The following is a 27,078-nucleotide window of genomic DNA, read 5'->3' on the forward strand; positions in this document are numbered from 1 at the left end:
AGGCAGGATATGAAACTTTTATAGTTTATTTTTTTCTCCTAAAGATTAAATTATAAAAAACTTTTTCCTGGAAACTTTCAATCAGTTGACATTTTTTGGGAAGTTAATTTGTGTTTACGAGAATTAAGTATACAAATAAAATTACCGATAATCAACAACCTTTATGTTTTCACCATCTCATGCATCATCTGACTGGAAAACCAATAAAAGGGGGAAAATAAGACATCCTTTCGCGAACGCAGTTGAGCAGAGAAGAAAATAAACAAACATAATATCCTTATGAAATTAAATAAAATCTACTTTATATTTATTAGAGTGCTAAAATTAAAAAAGGTTAGAAAATATCAGATAAAATTAAGTAAAAATGATAATTATAATTTGAAAAATTACCGAAGATTAGCTAAAAATAGATTATATATATTATAGATATGATTAAAAATTTAATTTATGCTTAGTGCATTTCATGGCATGTAATTATTATCTAATTTGGTCTCTCTCAGTGTTTAATAAAAATTATTTTTTGTCTTCTAGTACACTAACAGAAGTATATTTTAAAAATCTTTTACCAAATTTTGTTCTCTTTTATCGGTTTATTTTCCTTGTTTTTAATTTGAGATTTTTGCGGATTTTTATTTATATGATATTCTCTCTTAATTAAACTGAAAGTTTCTGTGAATTAAGTGAAATTCCGACACCTTACACCAAAAGATATTCATCCTCATTCATAACAAATGTTCTTTTTCTTTCTTTCATATAAAATAATTTTGGTTAAAATTATTAATATATATTTAATAATCGTCCTATGTTCTCTGTTAGTTATAATGATTTATAAATGCTAGTATAGCGACTTCATTTGAATGCACTTAGTTTCCTTTTTTACGAGTTATGATAAATGCATGCATTTCACGATAAGGACAGACACTTACTTAGTATGTAATGAAAACAGCATCAAAGTATGATGTGAATTATTACTAAGCTGAGATTCTGAGATAAGATTATTATTCTAAGCTGAGAGACGAAGCAATAAGTCTGTGCTAAGAAACTATCAGAGGGTTTAGTATGTAATGAAAACAGCATCAAAGTATGATGTGAATTATTACTAAGCTGAGATTCTGAGATAAGATTATTATTCTAAGCTGAGAGACGAAGCAATAAGTCTGTGCTAAGAAACTATCAGAGGGTTTAGTATGTAATTAAAACAGCATCAAAGTATGATGTGAATTATTACTAAGCTGAGATTCTGAGATAAGATTATTATTCTAAGCTGAGAGACGAAGCAATAAGTCTGTGCTAAGAAACTATCAGAGGGTTTAGTATGGAATGAAAACAGCATCAAAGTATGATGTGAATTATTACTAAGCTGAGATTCTGAGATAAGATTATTATTCTAAGCTGAGAGACGAAGCAATAAGTCTGTGCTAAGAAACTATCAGAGGGTTTCAGGTTCGAGACCCGACTCCACAAAAGAACCATCATGTAAGTGGGTCATAAGCACGTTAGTTCCGTCGGAGCCAAACGTCCTCCTGCTGGTGTGGTGAGGACGCTTAGAGAGGAGATGGCAGCTCAGGTGTCGTCTTCGTCTTCTGACCACGGTTCAAAATTAATAGGTCCGTCCCAAAAATTAAGACGGGACGTTAATGTAACTAATGTAAACTGAAAGTTAACCAAGAAACTACCGAAAGTAAAAGTTCTGTAGTCTCGTTTCTCCCGTTAATGATTAATTGATAATCCAAATGTTAAACATTTTAAATTTGTTGTGTTGTAATTTCTATGTACGAGATATAACATGTTTTTAATTAATATATATATATATATATATATTTAAATAGTTAGTAGACAACAGGTTAATGGTGCAACAGCTCCGTTGGATGTTTCAACTATATACGGCTCTGACCATAGGAAATGTTTGCGAGTACGAGCCAAGGATGGAACAGGTAAGCTGTTTTTAAATATATAATAACGTTTTAAGCATCCATAAATATATAAAAAAGAAAAATAAATCATAATTTTAAGGGGTAAAGGATTTCTCTTTTTGTCTATCCCTGTCGGTATAAGATTAGTGATAGCAAATATAAATTAAAATTATATCTAAAAATACAATTAATGCAGTTAGAATGACAGTCATAACTGTTTTTGTGCTGCAGATAAGGACCGCATAAAAAATCCCACAAGCATCTTCTGAAACCTTATAAATAGTTATAACAACAACAACAACAAAAAAAAAAAAAAAAAACGTATTAAAGAAAAATATTTTATGCTGTGAAGGGGAACCACATAAAAATAAGTCTCACTTAGAAAATCTGTAGAAAATTTTCGAAATAATGAGAAAAGGCTTTCCAAATAAAATAAATAATGAAATTACTGATAGAAACATTCTTTAAATTTAATTTCTCATTTTAAACGTGAAGAAATTTTTATAATCCATTCATCTTATTTTGGTATATTGGAATTTGTTCGTGCAATATATATATATATATATATATATATATATATGTGTGTGTGTGTGTGTGTGTGTGTGTGTGTGTGTGTGTGTGTGTGTGTGTGTGTGTGTGTGTGTGTGTAATGATGTTTTAAACTCTTAATTTAATCCAAATTAATTTCCAAAGCTTTATCTTAATTTAGCCCATAGTAACTTCATTCTAAAAATATTCTCTTATTTCGTGATACACTTTCGGTTTAATTAATTCCTCTGTAAAACTAATAAGCCATCAATACAACGTATCAAATGAAAGTGATAATTTCCGTTGCCCTTGAAAAGGTGTCAAAAATCACGTGTATTGAATTGACACATGGCCAGAAATCCAATGTTATATAAGACTAGTGATCATTTGTTTCGCCTCTTTTTTGAATTCTGTTTTTGTGGTGCGCTGCGCCTTCTTGTAAATAATCAGTTTTGCCTCCCGAGAGCGAATAAAACGGAATTAAAAATACCAAATCTCTTCACTGCTTCGAACCTGCATTCTACTTAAACCAAAAATATGTTACATATTATTTAGCCGATAGGATTCTCTCTCTCTCTCTCTCTCTCTATATATATATATATATATATATATATATAAATAAATTACGTGTCACGTTGTTTGTCCGCGATGGACTCCTAAACTACTTAACCGATTTTAATCAAATTTGCACACCGTGTGCAGTTTGATCTAACTTAAAAGATAGGATAGCCCTTTTTTTGAATTTTTAATTAGAATTTTAATTATTAATTAAAAACTAACTTTCCCGCAAAAAAAATCTTTTTATTTTCCCCACCGCCAAACGAGTAAGGCTTCAGTTTTTTTCCCAACAGTCATGAGGCTAGGCTTAAGATTTTTCGGCTGATTATTTGAAACGATTCTATTTATTTTCTTAATGTTTGATGCATTTAAAATTAAACATTGTTAATTAATCGATCTTTCAGATTCATTCTTAAGTACCTTTGAATTAAAATAAAACAGAATGAAGGAAATTAAAAATTTCTAATCTGCATAGCGTTACTCCAACTGGCGTAGAAAAACTCACGCATTTGCGTTACCATAACTGGCGTTGAAAATTCACGCATGCGCATTGTGTTCTGATTGTTGACATGACAACCATTATCAACGGATGATTTAAATTATTTTTAGGTTAGTTGCATGTTTTTGTAATTAAATTGCATTTATGTTAGTTATATATTTTTTGTATACGCTTATAATTTTAAGTACATCGGTTTTTTAGTTTTTTTAACCTGTTTTCAACCGATTATTTTAAACGATTCGTTTTATTTTCTTAGTGTTTGATGCATTTAAAATTAAACATTGTTAATTAATCGTTCTGGTCATAATGAATCTGAGAATATTTTGTTTACAAATTCTCTAAATATTACATAAATTAGGAAAGATATTCTTTAGTGCCCATAAAGTTTAAATGCTCAGTGACTCTATTTTCAGTAATCATATTATAAAAAATTTTTTTTTGTTTCAGTAAAAAATATTATTATATTAATTGCAGATGAATTCTTTCCACTTTAATTTTAGTATAAATTAACTAACTAACAAGGAACTAACAGAAAATTAGAGAGATACATATTACGTTATGACTGAAGGCGTTGATAATATTATGAGAGAATTATATGACTATCAAAATTTGAAGTTTTAAAATATTTTGATGAAGAAGCTATTAAAGTAGGAATTGCATAAAATATTTAATTATTAAAATTTTAACGAACATTAAGATTGGCGAACCAGCTGGTCGCCAAAGGCGGCTAGTATATATATATATATATATATATATATATATATATATATATATATATATATATATATATATATATATATATATATATATATATATATAGTAACCAATCTTAAGTAAGAAAAAGTTTGAAAACGAAACTAAAATGAAAACGAAACAAAAACAGTTTCGAAATCGCAACTAAAATTTATAACCTATTTAAACTGAAACCAAAAAAAAGAACTTCATAGTATTTAGAGAGCGCAATTGCAGCTACTTCTAAAACACAGATGAATTGATACAAAAGTATTAGAATCAAGTTAATAGGAAAAACAAAAATTCAAAAAAATTATAAAAAATATAAAAAAAAGAATCCGGCCTGAAGACTTTTTCAAGGGTCACCCTCAGGCAGGGATTCAAAGAAAGGGATTTTTTCTGTGAGGAAATACAGACATTGTCTAATAATGATTCCTCGTGACCCGAAAATCCCCTGAAATTATGCTCAAGAGATATACCATTTTAACAGAAAGGAAATATAAAACGACAAATAAGAAGAAATTAACCACAACAAAGTAAAAATACAATAACAAAAATAACAATAAAAACAAAAAATAGCACTAAAATTAAAAATTAAAAACGAAAAGGCCAGTACATACCATCAACAGTCAAGAAAACTTTAAACTATTGATTGTGATTCCAAGTTTTTAAAAAACTAGCGGTAAATTATGTAAACAGATGTAGGCACCCAGCGCCATCTATTGAGTGATCCAATATGCATGGAAAGTTCTATTTTTATTTAAGCCAAAGGATTAATCCCAAACCATACCTTGTTTAATTAAAAAATTGACATTACAGTAGTTTCTAGGAAATTCGTTTTTAATTAAATTTTTAAGGAGGTTGTTTGATGCTTCAATATAAGAATTTTTATTATTGCAAACCCTTTTGATCCTGTTAACTTGTGAGAAAATTAGATTTTTGAAAATTTTAGAGTTTAGATTGGAATGGTAGTTACATAGTTTTGTTATTTTAAAGTTGAAATCATCCCTTTTATCGTATATACCAACTATTGTTTTATCATTAGCAATTTCGATTTTTAAATCCAGAAAGGTAGCCTCAAGTTGATTTTTATTTGTATCTTTTAGAATTAAATCTTTTGGATAGCAATTAGTAATAATATTAGTATTGTCGAAGTTAATCAAAAGTAGGTCATCAATATATCTCCACCCGTTTATTAAATTATATTTAATTATTTTTTTCTCATAGTAATGCAGGAAAATATTAGCTAAAGCACTTGAGAAAGCTGTTCCCATTGGAATGCCCTTGACTTGTTTATAAAAATTAATACCATTAAACACGTAATTTTCAGTAATATTAAAATTACATAACTGAAGCCAGTTATTTTTAGGAATGATATTTTCATTTAAATATTCGTCATATATAAAAGTGCAGACCTTTATTAATTTTTCATGAGGTAGATTAGTGTATAAATTTTATTTGTAATTTTAATATTACTGAAAATTACGTGTTTAATATTATTAATTTTTATAAACAAGTCAAGGGCATTCCAATGGGAACAGCTTTCTCAAGTGCTTTAGCTAATATTTTCCTGCATTACTATGAGAAAAAAATAATTAAATATAATTTAATATTGTTAAACTGCTTTTGTTTCCGTTTTCATTTTAGTTTCGTTTTCAAACTTTTTCTTACTTAAGATTGGTTACTCGTTCTTGCATTGGTTGGAATTTAGCTGCAGGTGCGCTGTTCCACGAACTGCAAATTTTTAAATAAAATATTTTTAATAGTTTTTTTTTGGGGGGGGGAGGGTTCAATAGGTTTTTTGGTGTATTAGCCTAAAAAAATTAAGAATTTTCGGATCAAATTTACTTTTTCGTGAATTCCTTGTTTTTGGCGTTTGGGAGATACATTTTCATTTTAATAAATAAATTAAACTATGTAAAAAGTTAATAACGAATTTATCATAGCGCATGGCCCGTCCCGCGCTCTACCAAGGGGCACTGTGGATAGCTTTGTGTCAGGAGCATTCACGGAGAAAAAATTACTGACACAATTGTTTTGTTTAAAAATTCTTAAAAATACAAAAAAATATAAAATTTGTGGAAACGGAAAGTGTAAGACATGTCCATTAGCAGATAAGGAACAGATCAAAAATGAAAACTCAAAATTACAAATATTCTGTAAAAACAAAAATTTGATTTATCTCCTTAATTGTTCAGAATGTAATTTAAAATATATTGGCCAAACTAGCACCGAGCTTAATTTGAGAATTAACAATCACAGATCCGATATAAAAAACTTCATAAAAAATAGGAACACTGACTTCGAACTGGAGCATTTTCAAAACCATAACTTTAACAATATTAATATCTACATTCTAGAAGACAATATTAACGAATTAAACAAAAGATTAGATCTGGAAAACATTCATATTTGCAACCTGAAAACTTTATTTCCTTATGGTCTCAATAGTAAATTAAATGCGGAAGGTTATGCAGATTTAAACAATAATTGCATTTATAACAAATTTAACATATTTAAAAATTTTCTAAATAAAGATAACTTTTCTAAAAGATTTAAAAGAGGTAAAGGGAAAGGAGGCAATTTTCAAATTATATTTGAGGAATTTCAAAATTACTGTAATCTGGAACACAATAGTGAAAACATTCACAAAATTAGGAAATACATTTTTGGTCTTAGAAATAATAAAATGAAATGGTTTTTAAATAATAAATTCGGGGAATTAGAGTTTAAAAATTCGTACACTAAATGTATTATTCTAGATCTTATTAAATGTAAACTTAACATTGGAAAAAACGATTTACTTTTTAATAATAAAAATAATGTTTTCAAAGAATACTGTGTGATTAAATTCTTGGATATTTACTTCGAATATCTAAAAATTACCCAAAATTATACATAATAATAATATATTTTTTCCTCTTGCAGATAAAACAACTGTATCAGTAGCGTTTAGTTACACTTCAACTTTAAAGAAAAAAAATTTGTAATTATAATTACTATAGCAAAAATTTAGATAAAATAAATAAAACAGATTGTTACTGTAACAAAGAAAAATATAAAGATTTTATAGATATTGATAAAGGTCATATTATTACAGGTAATTTAAAAATTATTGAATCCAACTCTTTAAGAGATTTGATGGGAAGAGGAACAAAATTTAGATTAAGAGAAAAAATAAAACATAACAAAATTTTGATTCCTATTGGTAATGATTTGGATGTTTTTATTGCCAAATTATCTAGAAAATACCATTGACCTGCGGAAGGTTTCAGGGAATGGAAAGTGAGAATTTTAAAGGAAATTAAACTAAAAATGAATACTGATTTTGACAGATCTAAAGAACGTGGGATTTATTTTAGTAAAACATTAAAAAACGAAATAAAAAATTTAAAAGAAAAATTTGTTATTACAGTAATAGATAAATCAGCAAAAAATTTCTGTTTAATTTGTAAATATTATTATAAAGAACTTTTAATTAATGAATATAACTTAAATAATGAATATAACTTAAAGAACACCGGGAAAAAGGAATTAGATAAACGAATGCTAGCTTTCGCAAAAAAAAAAAAAAAAAACCAAAACTGAGACTTGCTCTCTTAACTATCCTTATTTATTCCCAACAGTTAAATTTCATAAAAATCCATTAAAATTCAGATTCGTAACCTGTAGAACTGGCAGTTATAATTACTATACGGGTAAACATTTCTTTAAATACTTAAAAATTATCCTGGACAAAATAAAAAATGAAGACAACTTTATTATTTCTAGTAACAAAGAAGTATTGGATTTTCTTAAAGATAACAACATTAATAAACTTAATACTTTTGATTTCGAAAATTTATACACTAATCTACCTCATGAAAAATTAATAAAGGTCTGCACTTTTATATATGACGAATATTTAAATGAAAATATCATTCCTAAAAATAACTGGCTTCAGTTATGTAATTTTAATATTACTGAAAATTACGTGTTTAATGGTATTAATTTTTATAAACAAGTCAAGGGCATTCCAATGGGGACAGCTTTCTCAAGTGCTTTAGCTAATATTTTCCTGCATTACTATGAGAAAAAAATAATTAAATATAATTTAATAAACGGGTGGAGATATATTGATGACCTACTTTTGATTAACTTCGACAATACTAATATTATTACTAATTGCTATCCAAAAGATTTAATTCTAAAAGATACAAATAAAAATCAACTTGAGGCTACCTTTCTGGATTTAAAAATCGAAATTGCTAATGATAAAACAATAGTTGGTATATACGATAAAAGGGATGATTTCAACTTTAAAATAACAAAACTATGTAACTACCATTCCAATCTAAACTCTAAAATTTTCAAAAATCTAATTTTCTCACAAGTTAACAGGATCAAAAGGGTTTGCAATAATAAAAATTCTTATATTGAAGCATCAAACAACCTCCTTAAAAATTTAATTAAAAACGAATTTCCTAGAAACTACTGTAATGTCAATTTTTTAATTAAACAAGGTATGGTTTGGGATTAATCCTTTGGCTTAAATAAAAATAGAACTTTCCATGCATATTGGATCACTCAATAGATGGCGCTGGGTGCCTACATCTGTTTACATAATTTACCGCTAGTTTTTTAAAAACAGGGAATCACAATCAATAGTTTAAAGTTTTCTTGACTGTTGATGGTATGTACTGGCCTTTTCGTTTTTAATTTTTAATTTTAGTGCTATTTTTTGTTTTTATTGTTATTTTTGTTATTGTATTTTTACTTTGTTGTGGTTAATTTCTTCTTATTTGTCGTTTTATATTTACTTTCTGTTAAAATGGTATATTTCTTGAGCATAATTTCAGGGGATTTTCGGGTCACGAGGAATCATTATTAGACAATGTCTGTATTTCCTCACAGAAAAAATCCCTTTCTTTGAATCCCTGCCTGAGGGTGACCCTTGAAAAAGTCTTCAGGCCGGATTCTTTTTTTTATATTTTTTATAATTTTTTTGGTTTAATTTTTTTGAATTTTTGTTTTTCCTATTAACTTGATTCTAATACTTTTGTATATATATATATATATATATATATATATATATAAATGTATTAGAATCAAGTTAATAGAAAAAACAAAAATCAAATAAAAATTATTAAAAAAATATTAAAAAAAGAAGAATTTTTATTTGATTTTTGTTTTTCCTATTAATTTGATTCTAATACTTTTGTATCAATTCATCTGTGTTTTAGAAGTAGCTGCAATTGCGCTCTCTAAATACTATGAAGTTCCTTTTTGGTTTTAGTATAAATAGGTAATAAATTTTAGTTGCGATTTCGAAACTGTTTTGTTTCGTTTTCATTTTAGTTTCGTTTTCAAACTTTTTCTTACTTTAGATTTTATATATATATATATATATATATATATATATATATATATATATATATATATATATATATATATATATATATATATATATATATATATATATATATATATATATATATACATATATATATATATATATATATATATATATATATATATATATATATATATATATATATATATATATATATATATATATATATATATATATATATATATTAGTGTACACATGCGTACTGATAGGAAACCTTATAACGGTGTTACAATGCTCACACATTTCAAATCTATAAACCGAGGAAAAAAAATCACTCTAAAAATATAATCGCATAAAAAAAAGTGCAAAAGGATTTTTTACTGTATTTAGTAATATCTTTTGAAGTATGTCTATATGCACGGTATTTGCAAACTAATATGGTCTCATTGCTTCATTGTATTAGTCTAAAAACTTCCACTTTCTCGCACCTGCTACACATACAAACATTTAATACAATCGGCTTTTGGTCTTCAAGATATATCAAGATAAGTATCTGCTTAGGATATCTTAAAACGCTCTCAGCTCATTATATTTTAAGAGATTCACTCAATATCTTTTTTTTACGAGTTATAAGATGTGCGTACTTCTTCATATGGAATCTGCTATTAAAAATAATTCAGAAATATGTTTTAATCAGTGGGTGTTGTCTCCCCAAAACTTTCTCGCATACTCTCTAAAAAAGACGTTATCCCAGAAAACGCCTTAGATGCCACAGTGGTCAATAGTACTGTAATGTCCTGATCTAGACTGATCAAATAACGAAGCAGAATTTCCAGACAATTCTTTATTTTACAGCCCTATATATACAAAGAACAACTTGTTCTAATCTTGATTAAATAAATAGCTATTTGCACCTGTAGCTATTTATAATAGCTATTTGTTGTAGGAGATACAACAGTCAAAGTCGAAGGTTTTTCTTGAAAACTCAGTTCTCCATCACGTCAACATGACCACTCCAGGGGACTCTCAGACTCCGAACTCGTGGGCATAGTCGAAGCGTCTACTGCAATTCGTTTCTTCTCCCCTCCTAAAAAAATCTTCGCGCTTTATTTCGGCGACAATCTCCGCCTCTTAATTTACATTGGCCATTTGAGATTTCTTTCGGCCAATCTGGGTTTAGCAATATGCTCCCTCAGCGGCGCCAGTAAATCGTGGGAAGGTCTTTTTAGTGATGCACCTTTCATAACTGACTATTCTGGAACAGGGAGTTATCATAGTCCTTTCACAAAGAGAAACATCTAGCATCCAGATGTTTGGACACCCCTTTCTCTTTGAAGGCACTATCAATACCTCTTGGAAGAGGAATTCCACATGTGGTCTGTCACTGTAATCGCTAATTAACAGATGCGAGACCACCCAGGTGAAAAGATCCACCATCTGGCTATCTCGAGGGGTTTAGTAAGTAACAGCGACGACACATCTGGCTGTAAATGTCTTATTAGTACTGGGAAACAGGGAATGTTATAGTACGAAATATTACCCTTTGACGTAATTTCGCATTTTTACTGAATGTATCATGTCATCCTTGGCGTGATTTTGGCGATTATTCCCTGGCAAGTGGTAAATAGTATCTGAAAATCGAATTTGTATTTTAAACACGTTTTTACCAATTGATTGAAACAAAAAATTGACAAAAACTACACTTGTAGTATTAAAACAACAACACCATACCAAATTTAATATATTTGTACGTATTTGAGTTACCAAATTTGCATGTTTCTGAAAGTACAGACCAACAGAAGATTGTTGGATTTGGCTCAAAATTTGGTAGGTGTTTTCACTACTGATGTGAATCAAATGTTATCTATAAAGTTTTCTTCGTTTTGTAGTTATCGTGTTCACTTATATTCGAACAACCAGGCAGACAAGTTTCCTCAAAATGGATTCGTCCCGAAATTTGATATCGAAGACTATTCTGCTCCCGAAGAAGGGCGACCTCAACTCTCCCAGCAATTGGCGTCCCATCTACAAACTGTTAGCTAAGTGCCTTGCCGGCCGCCTCACCGACTGGTGTGAGAAATACGACGTCCTCTCCAGGTGCCAGAAAGGATTCATGCCACACGACGGCGTCCTGGAACACAACCTCCTACCACAGGAGCGTTTCAACGACGCAAGGAAAAAGACAAAAGATGTGTGTGTCGCCTGGTTGGATGTAACCTATACCTTTGGGGCCATCCCGCATTGCGCCATCCAAAATGCACTCCAGGTTGCCAAAGTTGGGGATGTCTTCTCGGCTCTCATCTGTGACCTCTACTCCGAGAGCTCGAAGAGGATCATGTCCAATGACTCGAGCACGGAAAGAATTCCGATCTTGAGTGGAGTGAAACAGGGGTGTCCGTTGAGGAGCATTCTTTTCAACTTGGCTAGAAACTTTCAACTTGGCTAGAAACTTTCAACTTGGCTTCTAGCAGTCTTCTTATTGACCCAGCAATAAGAAGACTGCAAGAAGATAGCAACCGCCACAGGGTGCTCGCCTTCGCAGACGACATCGCCCTGATTGAAGAAACGCCGGCTCTCCTCCAGACTAAGCTCGACTGACTTTTCCAAGAACTGTCCAGGATACAGCTCGAGCTGGACCAAATTTCATCAGTTTAGTGCAAACATTTTTTGAGTTATCAGACAGACAGACATTTTCAAAAAATGTGTTTTTCGAACTCAGGAAGGTTTAAAATGTGGAGATTCGTCAAAATCTTGATTTCGAATTTTTTGACGATTAGAATATTTTCTATTTATTACGTATGCCAGAAAGCAAAAAATGATCAAAGTTCGGGAAATATTTCACACCATTAAAAATAGATTTTTTAGGCTTCAAAATGGCGTAAATATTTAATTTTTAGTATAATTTTTTCAAAAGATAAAAGAAAAAAATTTCTCTAATTTTTAAAATTTTTTATAATTTTAATAAAAATTTGAAAAAAAAAAGTGCTTTAATTTTCACTGTCCCCAAAAAAGTAATTCGAATTTGAGATTTTATATCGAATGCTTTGGAGTGTTGTCACATTCATGGATACAAAATGAACTAAATGAATTTACTGCAATTATTATATATTTGTTTTATGAAATAATTAATAATGTATAAAGTATATTTACATAGATAAATGTTCATACAAATGGAAAATGTATGCATATAAGTAACAATGAAATACAGATAAACAGTGTTTACGATATATTACTGGTTGTTCTTAGTAAACTTATTTAACTAATTTTTTTGACAGTTTAAATTTTATGATAAAGATATTTAATTGAAATTTAATGTAATACTGCAATTGTTTTCTTTTTTTTTGAGATTTTATTTGGTATATAGCATATCTAGGTCACTTTATGACCTTATTAAATTAATTTTTTTTTCAGGTAAATTACTAGCGAATGTAACTGAAATGGGGGAAATGCTACCTCTTGACCATCAAGCTCATAGACTTTTCTGCCCTTCTAAGAAAAACTGCTTTTTAGCCGGTGAGTAAAATGTGAAATTCGGTTAATATAACTTCTAGAAAAAAATGCTAAATTAATAAATCGACTTAATCAACAAGGGTAAGAAATTACTGCAGTATATGCAATCTCTTCAGTTTAAGATGATTTGGAACCAACTAATCATTTTTTGGAGAATTTGATTTTTTTTATTTGGAATTAGATTTTAAAGATATTTTACATAAGCTCATCTCTGTAACTATCATCAATCAAAAACTGGATTTATTATAAAATGTTTCTAATGTCTAAATGTTTTTATAAATATTCCTCTTTTTCTTAAATTTTTAAAAACTTTTTAAATATGCATTTTTTTTACAAAATTTTTTGTATAAAAAAATAGCAAACATAAATTTGAGTATGACTTTCTCCCTGCCACTGTTATTTGGTTTTTATTCTTTTTTATTGTCAATTTTTCTGAAAATTTCAGAATCTTAGAGTTAAAGCATCATTTCTCAACCTTTCAGTATTTGCGGCCCAGTTTTCAAACCTCATTTTCATCTCGCCCCCCGCTACAATAAAATGTATACAACAATAATGTATATTGAGTATTTTGGATTCTGTTTTGAAATTATTTTTAACTAACTGCCAAAACAAGAGTAAAAGCTCGCCAACGTTGGCGAGAAACCACTTCTGGCATTTTACCAAGCGGACGGTGAACAGATAAAACGAATGAAAACGGGGAAAATTTAAATATTATATTTGAAATGAAAGCTAAACAGGGAGATAACGATAAAAGAATATGAAAGTAGAAAAATTCGTTAATAAAAGTTAACCTAGAAGGGGAGAGTTAAATTTAGAAAATCGGAATACATTTTTTCGAATAATAAAAGAAATAAAACAGAAGCATGAGTAAACAAAAGAGAAAAAAAAAGTAATGTTTGTGGAAGAGAATCCACACGACCGATGCTGTCTCGAGCATGCGTAGAGCAAATGTTTTCTCATAGGAAGAAGGAAAATGTTTGATAACGCAAGTTTCAATTCTAGCCAGCCTCATTCGAGTCGATCCTTCTATCGTTATCGAATCTATAGTGAATGTGTATGTTATACATGTTTTCTTGTAAATTGTAATTCTCCATATTAAATATTCATGGCAGCAGACTCATGGATTTATGGATAAATTTTTAAGCGGAAATAAGCGAGCATTAGACGATAGTGAAGCATCAACAAGTACAAAGACGAGTGTGGTTCCGAAAATAAAATCAAGAAAATATTCTCGAGAATACTTAAATTTTGGGTTTACCAGTACTGAAGTAAATGAAGAAGAAAGACCCCTGTGTATCATTTGCTCAAAAATGTTGACCACAGACAGAATGAAACCTAATAAACTTAAACGACATTTGGAAACGCTTTATAGTGAGTATGTCAACAAACCCAGAGAATTCTTCGAATTAAAATTAAAATCATATAAAAAGCAAAAATCATTTTTTAAAGAAACTTTGTCTGTGAATAAAAAAGCTTTAATTGCATCTTACAAAGTTTCATATAAAATAACCAGATGTAAAACACCTCACATCCTTGGTGAATAACTTATTTTGCCAACAGCAATTGAGATTGTAGAAACTATGTTTGGAGATAATTTTTCAAAACACTTGCAGTGCATACCTCTTTCAAATGATATCGTTGCTCGTTGAATTGGTGATATAGCTGAAGATGTATAGTGTCAGCTTTTCTCGAAGTTGCGTGACAAATTGTTTTCAATACAGCTTGATGAAGCAACAAATAGTAATAAAGATGCTCATTTAATTGCCTATGTTCGATTTTGTAATAATATGTCAGTAGTAGAACTACTTTTCTGCAATCCAATAGCACTCAAAACCACAGCGCTCCCATTATTTGCTATTTTAATGAATTTATGAACGAGGCAAACATAGAATGGAAAAATTGCGTCGGAATATGCACCGATGGTGCTCGTTCAATGTCCAGAATATTCCAAGGTATACAAGCACTTATATATCAAAAATCGCCTGAGTGCGTCTTGACGCATTGCATGATCCACAGAGAAGCTTTGGCGTCGAAAGAAATGAGTCCTGGTCTGAATATTGTGTTAACTATGGTTGTAACCGTAGTAAATTATAAAAAAATGAGCCCCTGAAATCAAAATCTTTTTCGCACTTTGTGAAGACATGGGTTCGGTACATTCAACGTTTCTATTTTATTGCGAGGCAAGATGGTTACCATGTGGGAAATTTTTGCAACGTGTTTAGGAATTAAGAGTAGAAATCGCCATTTTCCTAAAAGAAGAAATCAGACCAGAGTCAAAGAATTTTCGCTGTGGTTTATTTGTGATTAAATTGAGCTACTTGGTCGACATATTCGAGAAATTAAATAACTTGAATCTTCAACTCCAAGGAGCAAATACACATATGTTCGATACGAGTGATAAAGTTAATGTTTTTTGTAGAAAATTGGAAATGTGGAGCAGAAATTTAAAGCAAAAAATCTAACAATGTTTGCAAATGTGGATGATTGTACTAAAACTTACAAGGCTGACGAAGAACATGTAAAAGTTGTTTTTGTAACCATTGAAAATCATTTTGCTGGCAAAGAATTTTAAAAAAGTATTTTCTTACTGACGATAAACTGATAGCAAGTTACGAGTGGGTTAGGGATCCATTTCATAAAACTCCCGAAGGATTCTCAAATAATGAGGAAGAAAAATTCATAGATTTCACAGCAAGTGAAGGACAATTTAATAATAAATCACTATTTGAATTTTGGGCAAGGATGATTTTTCTGCACTACAAACAAGGGCATTTCGCATTCTATTACATTTTTCAACATCCTACCTTTGTGAAACTGATTTCTTTGAAGACAAAACATAGATCTAGGCTAAACATAGAAACAGAACTGAAAGTGGCTATTTCTAATATTAAGCCTACCTTCGAAAAACTTTGCTCTGCAAAACAGGCCCAAGGAAGTAACTAATAATTATTAAATTTTTTTTTAATTAGTAAGTTGTTTTACTCGAATAAGTTATTAAATATGTCGAAATGTATTTTGTTTTCTATGTGTATGTGTGCTTTCCGTTCAATCAGTTAATCAATTTTTTAAATAATATTTTTTCTTAGATATTCTCGCTCCCCCCTCTAGTGTGCTCGCGCCCCCCTAGGGGGGCGCGCCCCACAGGTTGAGAATCGCTGAGTTAAAGAATCCATAAAATAATGATACCTAGAGTTAAAGAATCCCAGATTTTTAAAAATAGGATATGAATAAATATCAAACGTGAAAAAGAAAAAAAAAAATTTTTTTTATTTCAATTTAAAGTTATTGTCCCTTCATTTATATAATGTAAAATACATAAAATAATGAATCCTAGAGTTTTAAAAATAGGATATGAATAAATATCAAACATGAAGAAATATCAATTTAAAGTTTTTATCCCTTCATTAATATAATGTCAAAATCCATAAAATAATGAATAATTTTTATAAAATATTATTTAATAAAAAATGCTCTTAAAAGCTACTCATTTATTACTATCTTAATTAAAAACTTATTTAAACTGCTTACCATAAAAATCATAAGAATTTAAAGTATTAAAATATCATAGCGCTATATAATAAGCGATAATATATATAGCGCTATCAGTTAGAACGCGTTTTCCCTAGTTAATTCGCGTTTTGACTGATTTCGGGTTTTCCCTGTAACATATATATATAATTCAATACCAAATTTCATTTATTTGTCATTGCGTTTTTGAGTTATAAAGTTTTCATACACGCTAAAGCACCAACCAGAAAAACCTTTGAGAGACTCAGTTTAAAATTTATTAAGAAAGTGTATTTTAGTTTTAAACTTGTATATCAAGTAAGTACCTTACGTTTTGTAATTAAAGAGCTCACTTGGAATCGGAGAGACAAAATTCCTCTGAATGGATTTCTTTCACAATTTAATGGAAATCTGAAATTGTGGTGTAGAATTTAATACCAAATATCTTTTATCGAACTCGGTATATTTTTTGAGTTAGCGTGTTCAGAAATACGAATATACATAATTCCAAAAATTTGCTTTTCGAACTGGAGAACGTCTGAATCATGTATCGTTAAAATTTGGTGTTCGAATTTTTCGACGATTAAATTATTTTTTTCTCTATATACTTCGTGTGCGAGAGAGTTAAAAACTGTATAGAAATAATATTGGTAATGGAAAAGTTGGTGTTTTAAATTTGAAAGTGTTTTTTGTGAATAAAATACTAAATATTTACTTAGAAAGAACATGGCATTCTTAAACCATTTCAAAGTCATGCATTTCTCATGACGCATCAATAGATTATCTTGCTTTGGTCTATTAATAAGTAAAAAAGAAATTGCTTCAATAGGTTTACCATATGAAATCTATGTTTTTTAACAAACGGATTTAAAACATGAATGATGAAATGCATTTTCTTTCGTCGTTGGTAGGAGATATGCGTGTCAATCAGCATGTTTTCCTTACCTCCATGGAGACACTTTTTATGAGGGAACATAACAGAATTGCTACAAGACTAAAGAAGCTAAATCCACACTGGGAAGAAGAGAAATTGTTTCAAGAAGCCAGGTTTGAAATTAAATTTTTGGATTTGTCTTTAACTTTCATACTGATGACAGTACTCTGAAAAACATATTTCTTTCATGCTGACTATACTGTCAAAAGTGAAAAAAAAAATTATTCGAATTTCTTATATCAAACATGTAGCGAATATAAGTTTACTGGATTGATTTATCTACATTGTTTCTTTTGGCTTGATTGCATACTTTGCTTAAATTAAAATACTACTTTATTTAACATTAAACAATTTTCATAACGAAACCTAGCATAGAAATATTATGATGTTAAAATATTTGATGGCAGTACTTTGAAAAATAGATTTCTTTCTACTGTATTATGCTATATTGCCTATATTTTGAAAAGTAGAAAACGAAGAAAATAATTCGAATTTGTAATATGAAATATGTAGAAAGTAAAAGTTTTCAGGATTGATTTATATCCATTGTTAAACCCCCCTCGAAATGAGGATGAGATGCTTCCGGCATGGTGGTTGGATCTCGCCATCCTGGAGAGTACACTAATAGGTGGGGGATCTGACTCCTCCCCTCGATGACTGGACGAACTTCCTTCGGGGAGGGTTGTACCGTGGCCTGTGACGGTCCTTAGGACTCAACCACAGTTCCCTCCAATGTTGCTGTTGCGGCGGTCCGGTCATTCAGTTTTTATGGTTTAAATCCGTGTGCCTTTGTGGCGGGTCGGAGAGTTAGATGGCTGACTTATCTCCATTGTTACTTTTGGCTTGAGTATATACTTTGCTTAAATTAAAATACTACTTTCTTTTATATTAACATATTTTTGTAAATAATCCTAGCCTAAAAATATCGTCATGATAAAAATCTAACGTTTTGAAAAATTGATTATTCACAGTCTTGGAATGTTGTTGGATGTTTTGTAATGAATGTTGTTGTTTGAATGTTGTTGTAAAGGAAAGGCATTGCTACACAAATGTATTTAAAACCCAATCAAATTTTTTTGAAAATTATCATAAAATATAACACAGAAGTTTGTATCATCAAAACGTTGTATTTTTAAGTTTGTAAGGTTGCGTATATATGGTTTTAGTGAAATAATACAATGCCAAGATATTGAGAGAGAGTGTTAAAATTTTAACTCATTTTTAATGGATGAAAAATCACTATGAAATTTTAGAGATAATTATTGAGAGTCTGCTATCCAAAAAGTAACTATATACTCAATTTTATGGTCAAATGGGTTGCATGCCTAAAATTGCATGCCTTGCAGAGATAGAATTAAAAATAGATGAATATAAATTTTTGTCAATATTTCATAAATTTATTTTTTAGTACCTAGTGATATGAAGAAATAAATAGATTGGAATTGTTTTAATCTGCTTAACCCTTTCTAGGGCCGTGGGAAGTAGGCTTCCCACCAAATTTATCAATCTTTGTATGAAATGATGTAGGTTGGCATCAGTTCTGACACATTTTTTTAGTAAAGTCAGAAACTTAGATGCTTCGGTTCTTTATCTCAGACAAAATGATGTGTCTTGATTTGTTACTTAATTATTAATGAACCAAATTAATTAATTAATCATATTAAATTTATCTAATAAGCTAAATGAATCCCTTTTCTTATTCTAATTTCAAGCCTAAAAATATTTTAACATAATATGTGACTAAAAAAAAAATGGCCATTTAAAGGGTTAAATAGATTTATACTGTAGATAGAAGAAAAAAGAGAGTAAAAGAAAAAGAAAAAGTAGAAGAAAAATAAAAAGTAAAAGTAAAAAGAAAAAGTAAAAGAAAAAAAAAGAGTAAAGCCACTTTATATTTCTAATATTTTAATGATTTAGTAATTTGATATAGTTGTTAAAAAGTTAATTTAAAAAATCATGAAATTATTTATCTATATAATGTTTCTGAGATTGATTAATATTTTTATCACTTTAATTTCATTAAAACTAATAAAATTTTCGAAATTAAAAATATTGCTATTCATTAATTATTTATATTACTATTTCTTTGTGCTGTAAATATTTTTTTTATTTTACTTTTGCAGAAGAATAGTCATTGCAACTATGCAGTGCATCACCTATAAGGAATATTTGCCACTACTTCTTGGTCCCTATGTTATGAGAAAATTTGATATGGCTGTGACAAATACCTCGGATGGAACAAAGTACAATCCGAAAATTCACATTGGCGTCAGGAATGAATTCGCAACCGCAGGATTTCGGCTTCATAGCATGATCCCGAGCGAAGTTGGTTCTTTCGATTTAAAGTTTACAAATGTGTTTCGTAAACCAGACTTGATTGTAGATGGTCATTTGGAAAAAATACTGAAAGGAGCCTCTAAGGTGCCATCCGAGGAATATGACCAGTATTTTGCGCTCGATGTCACCCAACACTCGCCCGCGTAAGCTGAACACTTTTTCTAATGATATAGTCAAGATAACACATGAAATGTTAAAAATTTTGTTAATAATTTCTTTAAATTTGTCTAAGCAAGCAAGAATTATACTAGAAAGTGTAAAGCATTCAAAAATACTAATGTTTTGATAAAGTATGCAAGTGAATTGAATATTATGATTCGGTAAGAGGTATAGCGGGAACATTATCAAATTAATGTGGTTTCGCTAAAATAATAGTATCTTTTAACAATACGATGGATGCTACTTGCAATTATCATTTTGAGCCAAAGCCAAAGTAATCCCCATCTCCGAATGAACAGTACATTAAAATGTTTTGAAATTAATACAATTCTGAAAGTATATCCACACAGGCCACCTCATTTGCATTATTCATTCGATTTAAACAATTAAAAACACAGGAATGAAATTTATTCACTCACATTATTATTATTATTATTTTTACATTATCAAAAAGTTATCGAAACTATTGAGTTACCAAGCATTCGTTGGCTAAACTTTTCAGCAATAGATACAGCACAATATTGGCCTAATCTTCTTAAAGGTCGAATGACTGCTTTCTTTATTTCATTGACATTGTTCTCATATTGTACAATGCCAACTCTTCAATTCATCCGTGCTTGACAAATTATTCTTACTGCAGCTTTTTTTAGTTGTCTTTCAATTTATGTCAGCGATGATCTTCTTCAGAAAAGTCTGTTGACATTTCTGTAAACCAAGATCCTCTCTTGATTGGTCCTAATCAATTCTAATCCATGCGAGCTATCTGGGCGTAGAAATTGCTCTCTAAAAATGAATTGTTGATCATTACAATCTGTTGATTTTTCATGCATTAAAATTCGGGAGATCTGCTGTACGCTATTTTGAGCAATACAACTGACTGATCTTTACATTCGTAATCACTACAAGTGACGGCTACTGTGCTTTCCTGTATCCAGACTTGATGATGATTGCTTAATAACGAGAGTTTCCATTCTAAACTGTTACCTGGATAGTATATACATCCTAATCGTGGCATAATAACTAATTAAAAAAAAAAACGTAAAAAATAGTCATACATTTTCATTTGAAAAAAAAAACAACCGCTTTACATATCGTAAAAAAATTTGCTATTATATACAGTTTGAAACAAAAAAAGTAAGACTTAAGGTGTATGTACACACTTGAAACTTCGAAAATCGTTCAAAATATCGAATATTTTTTTATTGCTTAAGAATGTTCTCTGGTCCTTTAGCTTTCAAACGATACCAAGATGTTGTCAATATTTGAAATATTTCTCGAGTTATAATTATTTTTTTTGAGGTGCTTTCATTAAAAACTCTAGTTACGGTTTTTTTAAAACTCATTTTATGAAGAATGATATTTTTCCACTATGTTGCTTCATTCAAACAATAATAACTCAACAAGAAATGAACCAAATACATTTATGTATCAAAATAATCTGTATGAAATAGTGGATGTTTTGTGCCTCAATCAAAGTTATATTTATAGAAATAAATTTTTGATAGCTGTTTAAAAGTTAAAATGACAGAAAAAATCTCGCTTTTTCTATTCATCGTTGATGAAAAAATCGTTTAAAAAAACTATACATTTTTATAACTTGCTTGATGCAGAGAACATGAAGACTAATCTTAGGTATCATTTCCAACTAGAATTGTGTGTCTGTACAAATTAGAATTTAAGATATCATGTTTCAAAAAATAGGCTAATTAGCTCATTAAATATTATTTAATTAATTAATAATTAGTGTAATATGGTTTTTTTCTCACTGAAATGAGTTTAAACATATATTAATAACCTACTGTGAAAAAACTGGATTTTTAAAGTTAAAATTTAAAAAAAAATCTTCAAGTGTGTACGTACACCTTAAAAAAGTTACTCTCCAGACCTTATTAATGATTTTCTGTAAAATATTTTTAACTCATCAATATTTTGCGTAACATAAGCTCCATTCACAGACTGATTTATCAGTTTTTCGAAATTCCTTATTTTAAACCCATAAGTGCACGAACCGTGATTTGAATTGAGTATAATATATATTTTGGTATTTTTGAAATCAATGGTATACAAAATTCTATAACTCGATCAACGTTAATCACAGAAATGTGGAACATTTTTTTTTTGTTAAAAATATTGACATGTAAAGAATATTTTACTAAATATGATTAAAAGGGCCAAAAAATTCATTAAAATATTTCATTCGTAATTGTTTCAGTAATATATTTTTTGTCTCAAATAACAAGAGATATAATTCGTTATGGTATTTAAAGCATTCTCGAATTGAAAGTATATACTATCTCTAATAATCTCTTTCTTACCCATGCTTAGAATGGACTCATTTTATAAAAAGGTCAGATAAACAAAAGATTGTGATTTTATTTAAAGAAAGCAGAGTTGTGCACGAACTCAAAACTTTGCAACAAGTAATTAAGGATAGTTGTAACTTACTAAAAGTAAATTCCATAGTAGCCTAACATTAAATCTCGGTTTGTTGTATGATAGTGAGATCTAGTCTTAATTTCATTAAAACTCTACCTTAAATTGAAGTTTATATTAATTTTGCCCGAAATTAAAAGCTTAAGAATTTATATTTGCATATACTTTTACAAGTTTTAAGCTTTCAATACTAAGAAATATACTTTAACATTTTGCCATGGTTTTTTTATTCTTTATTTATGATTTTTTTTAAATATTTTAATGCATTAGCTAGAGCAGGAATTCTCAAATTGTGGATCGCGAGCTAATGGTGTGATGAGAGCCAATTTTTGTTGGATTGCAACAAGGTTTTGAATAAATGTGTGTCTTTTCTCAGTTTATAAAGAGGTGCAAATTTGTTCAAAAAGTTGGCAAAAACTTTCATTAAGTCATACTGTAATAAAACATCACAAAAAATAATGCAATACGGAAACAAGTGACTCGTGTCGAATAACAAGAAATGAAAAATTAAGCGTCTTTTCAAACTGCAGATTAAACGTTAAAATCTTAAATTCCAATTTTTCGAGGATAATATTACTTTTCCTATACTCCATATATAAAAGAAAATAAAAAAGTACACTAACTTCATTCTTAGGAACGTAATTCATCATGAAAAATTAATTTAACAAACCTCTCAAAACCCCAGAAATAACATTAAATTACAACACAGTGAAGGAGATGTGGATACTCTAGATTCTATTTTGTATTCATTTACTCATGAAGGAAAAGAGAATTCATGATTTGATGGATATTATTTTATAACAGTTTTTCATATAATTTTACTTATAAAGAATTTTTTTTTCGGAACAACAATAAATATCAATTGGATTGAAAGTAGATTGACTAAAGAAAGATTTCGGGCATTGATTTGAATAATATCATTTTAGAAATGAAGTCACGTTATATATTCGAAAGAGTATAATACCGAAATACAAAAGTATTTTTCATCTGCTTTCAATATTAATTTATAAAGGAATCATAAACATGCGGGGTTTCCGGTTGTATCCATAAAAAATGATAATAAATTTAATATGATGATCAAAAATAATAAAAATATATTTCCCAGCTCCATGCAGCATATTTTTGTCCAAATAGAAAGTATAAAGAAGGCAAGATTCGCTCAAATTCATTTTGTAAAATTTAAACAAAATTTATACATCTTAAATACAAAAAGAGCAGCAAGATTAACGATATTCTTGGGAATTTTATATTATTAGCGATTTCATCTGTGATATTCCAAAGGAAAAGTTTATATTGTAATATTGAGATTTCTTGAATTTCTTATTCTTGAAATAAAAAAAAAATAACCTTATCTGTCGGATGTGATCTAACTTTCTAATTACATTAAATTTTGTAACTTATTTAATTAGCAGATTACAAATTTCTTCATTTATATTTAGGAATAGTAAAATAATAATTGGATTCGATGTAGCTTCCTTCGACATTCAGAGAGGTCGAGACCATGGATTGGCCCCTTACGTTGTCATGGTGAGGTTTTGTTCTGAAGGACAACTGAACATTAAGACTTTTGATGACCTTGCCCCTCTGCTGATGCCAAAGAAAAGTGCATATATATTGAGGGAAAATTACGAGTAAGCCCTTCCTTTCTATTATATGTGTTTCAACAGCGATTGATTTGTCAGCATTAAAAATGTCCATAATTTTAACTAAATAATTTTGATTTCACATAATATAATTTTTAATATTTTTAAAATATTCATGCCCACGGCGTCGTTAAATGATGCCTTTAAAGCTCAGATTATAGAATATTTAAATAGGGATACCATAAGTATGCAAGTAATTGAAATTGTAAAAGAAAATTGCAAGTTCTTATAGAGAAATACCCTGCTTTATTGCAATGAAACTATTCCTCCAAAATAGATTTATATCTTTTTTTAATCAAATATAAATCATATAAATAATTATTTATAAGTTGAAACAATAATTATTTGTATGATTATTGAATTATTTTTTATTCTTTGAACAAATAAGTATATATATATATATATATATATATATATATATATACACTTATATCAAATTATAGAATATAAAATTACTTACATTTTCAAGATTTTATTATTTTTCAAGTTTTAATATTTTTGTAAATATGGGTTCTGAAGTCCTTTTTCGTTTTCAGTTATTTACGACCCTTTAAATCATCAAATCTGCATTTCACCAGCATTAAAAAAAACTTTTAAGTATGTGCTTTCACTTAAAAAAACTTAAAAAAAATTAATATTTGAAACACGATTTATTATTTTTTTATTAATTTTTTACGGTTTCCAAAATTTCTTGGCACCCCATGTTGCATGGTGATACTTTATCCTTTTGATGTCTACTATCACTCCTCTGAATTTGTCGGTCGAATTCGGCAACACTCTGTATATATATATATATGTGTGTGTGTGTGTGTGTGTGTGTAGAACTTATAGAGAAACGATATTTACAAACCCAGCCTCTGTACACTTTTGAGGCCGTTAGCAGTGGTTAACCTAGATAGAGATTACTAATTGAAGTGAGAAAAAAAAAGAAGAAGAAAGCTGAAAAATGATAAAAATTGATAATTAACTTTATAAACATCGATATAACATATATAAACATTGTGTATAGAATCAGAACGTCCTCCCGCTGGTGTGGTGTGGTGTGGTGTGGAGAGGGGGGTGCCAGCTCAGGTGTCGTCCTCGTCATCTGACCGCGGTTCAAAATTACGAGGTTCGTCCCAAAATAGCCCTAGTGTTGCTTCAAACGGGACGTTAATATAACTAAACTATAGAATCAGAAATATGTAGCTACTGTCTGAATCCTGTGATTTTTATTAGGCACTATTTTCTTTTGCGAGAGCATGGTTAGCTTATGAGCTTGAATAAACAATTTGGAAATAATTCTTCGCATTTTCTTATATAATAGATAATACACTTTTAACAATATCTAAGAAAAAAAATCTTTCTTTTAGAAAAATAAATATTCATTTTTAAAAGTTGTGTCTTGACGAAATCTCAAGAATGACTTCGGTAAAAAAAATAGTTTCTACTTAAGTTAATAGAAAGAAAGATTTACTTTGTGTTCTTGCTTCTGTTCTCGTTTTCCTGAAAAATTCCTTAGAATTCGATCCTTGGAAATGCAGCAGAATAAGGAAGTGAAACTATGTCAAAGGTTATAATAAAATCTTTCTGATGAAAAGATCATTTTCTAATTGTTTCCTGGTAAGACATTTAAATCATCCTTTACGAAAAAGAAAAGAAAAAGAGAGAGAGGGAGAGAAATATATTGCAATATATTTCCATAATTGGTAAATAGAAGGCTAAGTATCATATGTAGAAATGATACATTTTGCTGCAAGTTATTACAATCTAAATTTTTAATCTGTATAACCATTAATGGAAACGAAAATTCTTATTTAAATATACATTTACAACGGAAAGTGTGTTTATATATATATAACCAGTAATTTATGAACACAAACATTCTATAGAATACCTGGGCACTTTAAAGAATCCGTATTTTTTGAGGCAATGATGATATGAAATATAATAATTATTATACACTTTCCTTAATGATTGAACACAAATCTTGGGCATCCTAAAAATGACAAATGTTATTTAGGCACCATATGAAAACAAGGCCATAATAATTCTACTATTTAAATAGTTATTATTTAAGAAGCAAAGTGTGCATAAAATATTTATTCACCTTAATATCTTAGCCACGTCCAGTAGGAATAATTCAACAATTAGTAGAAACGGAAATCTCTTTCGCAAGCATATCATTATCATTTTGATTTAACACCATCAAATATAATCCTATCCGTGCTTTACGAAGCAATCTATCTTTTTTTGTATCAATATTGTTTTTCGTATTTAATCTGTTTGACATTCGATTGAAGGCTTAGGAAAGGTGTGAAAGCTTAGATAAGAAAGATGTGAAATGATTAATGTTTAGACGAGGAAATGTGTAATTGAGTGAAATGTTTTTTAAAAAAGTGTGAAATGTTAATAAATGTGTAATGTTTTTTTTTATTATATTAAGGACCAGTTTTCGGTATTCAATACCAACTTTCATTAAATTGAAGGTAACATATATAATACAAATAAATAAATTATTGTGAAAATATATTAAAAATAACGGTTTTCGAAGTACGATTTCCACCAAGAGTTCAGATATTTGACTATTTTTATTACTCACTTTCACAATTTTTTAAATGTTGCAGGTCTGTAGAAGACGTTGATTTGTACGTAGGATTACATTTGGAACGAAAATTTCCTGGTTCATTAGTCGGTCCAACAGCTCTCTGTATGATAACACAGCAGTTTTATTTCGCCAAATTTGGCGATCGATTTTATTTCGAGCATGAAGGAGAGGTACCTTCCTTCTCTAAAGGTAATTCATGTTTACAGATATTTATGAATTGAAAACCTGTGAAGTAATTGTATAGAATGTTACATTACAACATTTTAATTTTTTTGTTTCCTTTTAATTGAGAAACAATTCGGAATCGCATTTATCTCTCTCTTTTTATTTATCTGTACTGATAAAAATGTATGTGTGTGGTGGCTTTTCACCGATCAGACTGCTTGATCAGCAGCGACCAAATTTA

The 27,078-nt window shown here is 29.2% G+C and overlaps 1 protein-coding gene across 1 annotated transcript in view; it reads left to right on the forward strand.

Moving 5' to 3' along the window:
• Window positions 1-27,078, forward strand: part of LOC129975512 (peroxidase-like) — a 51,968-nt gene that overhangs the window by 17,951 nt on the left and 6,939 nt on the right. Inside the window, exons 7-12 of the mRNA XM_056088574.1 lie at window positions 1,830-1,934; window positions 12,974-13,075; window positions 17,491-17,626; window positions 19,637-19,993; window positions 23,882-24,073; window positions 26,692-26,861. Coding sequence (XP_055944549.1) covers window positions 1,830-1,934; window positions 12,974-13,075; window positions 17,491-17,626; window positions 19,637-19,993; window positions 23,882-24,073; window positions 26,692-26,861 — 1,062 coding nt within the window. The remainder of the gene's footprint in view (window positions 1-1,829; window positions 1,935-12,973; window positions 13,076-17,490; window positions 17,627-19,636; window positions 19,994-23,881; window positions 24,074-26,691; window positions 26,862-27,078) is intronic.

Source organism: Argiope bruennichi, chromosome 7 (genome assembly GCF_947563725.1).
Source record: "Argiope bruennichi chromosome 7, qqArgBrue1.1, whole genome shotgun sequence".
NCBI classification, from domain to species: Eukaryota; Metazoa; Arthropoda; class Arachnida; order Araneae; family Araneidae; genus Argiope; species Argiope bruennichi.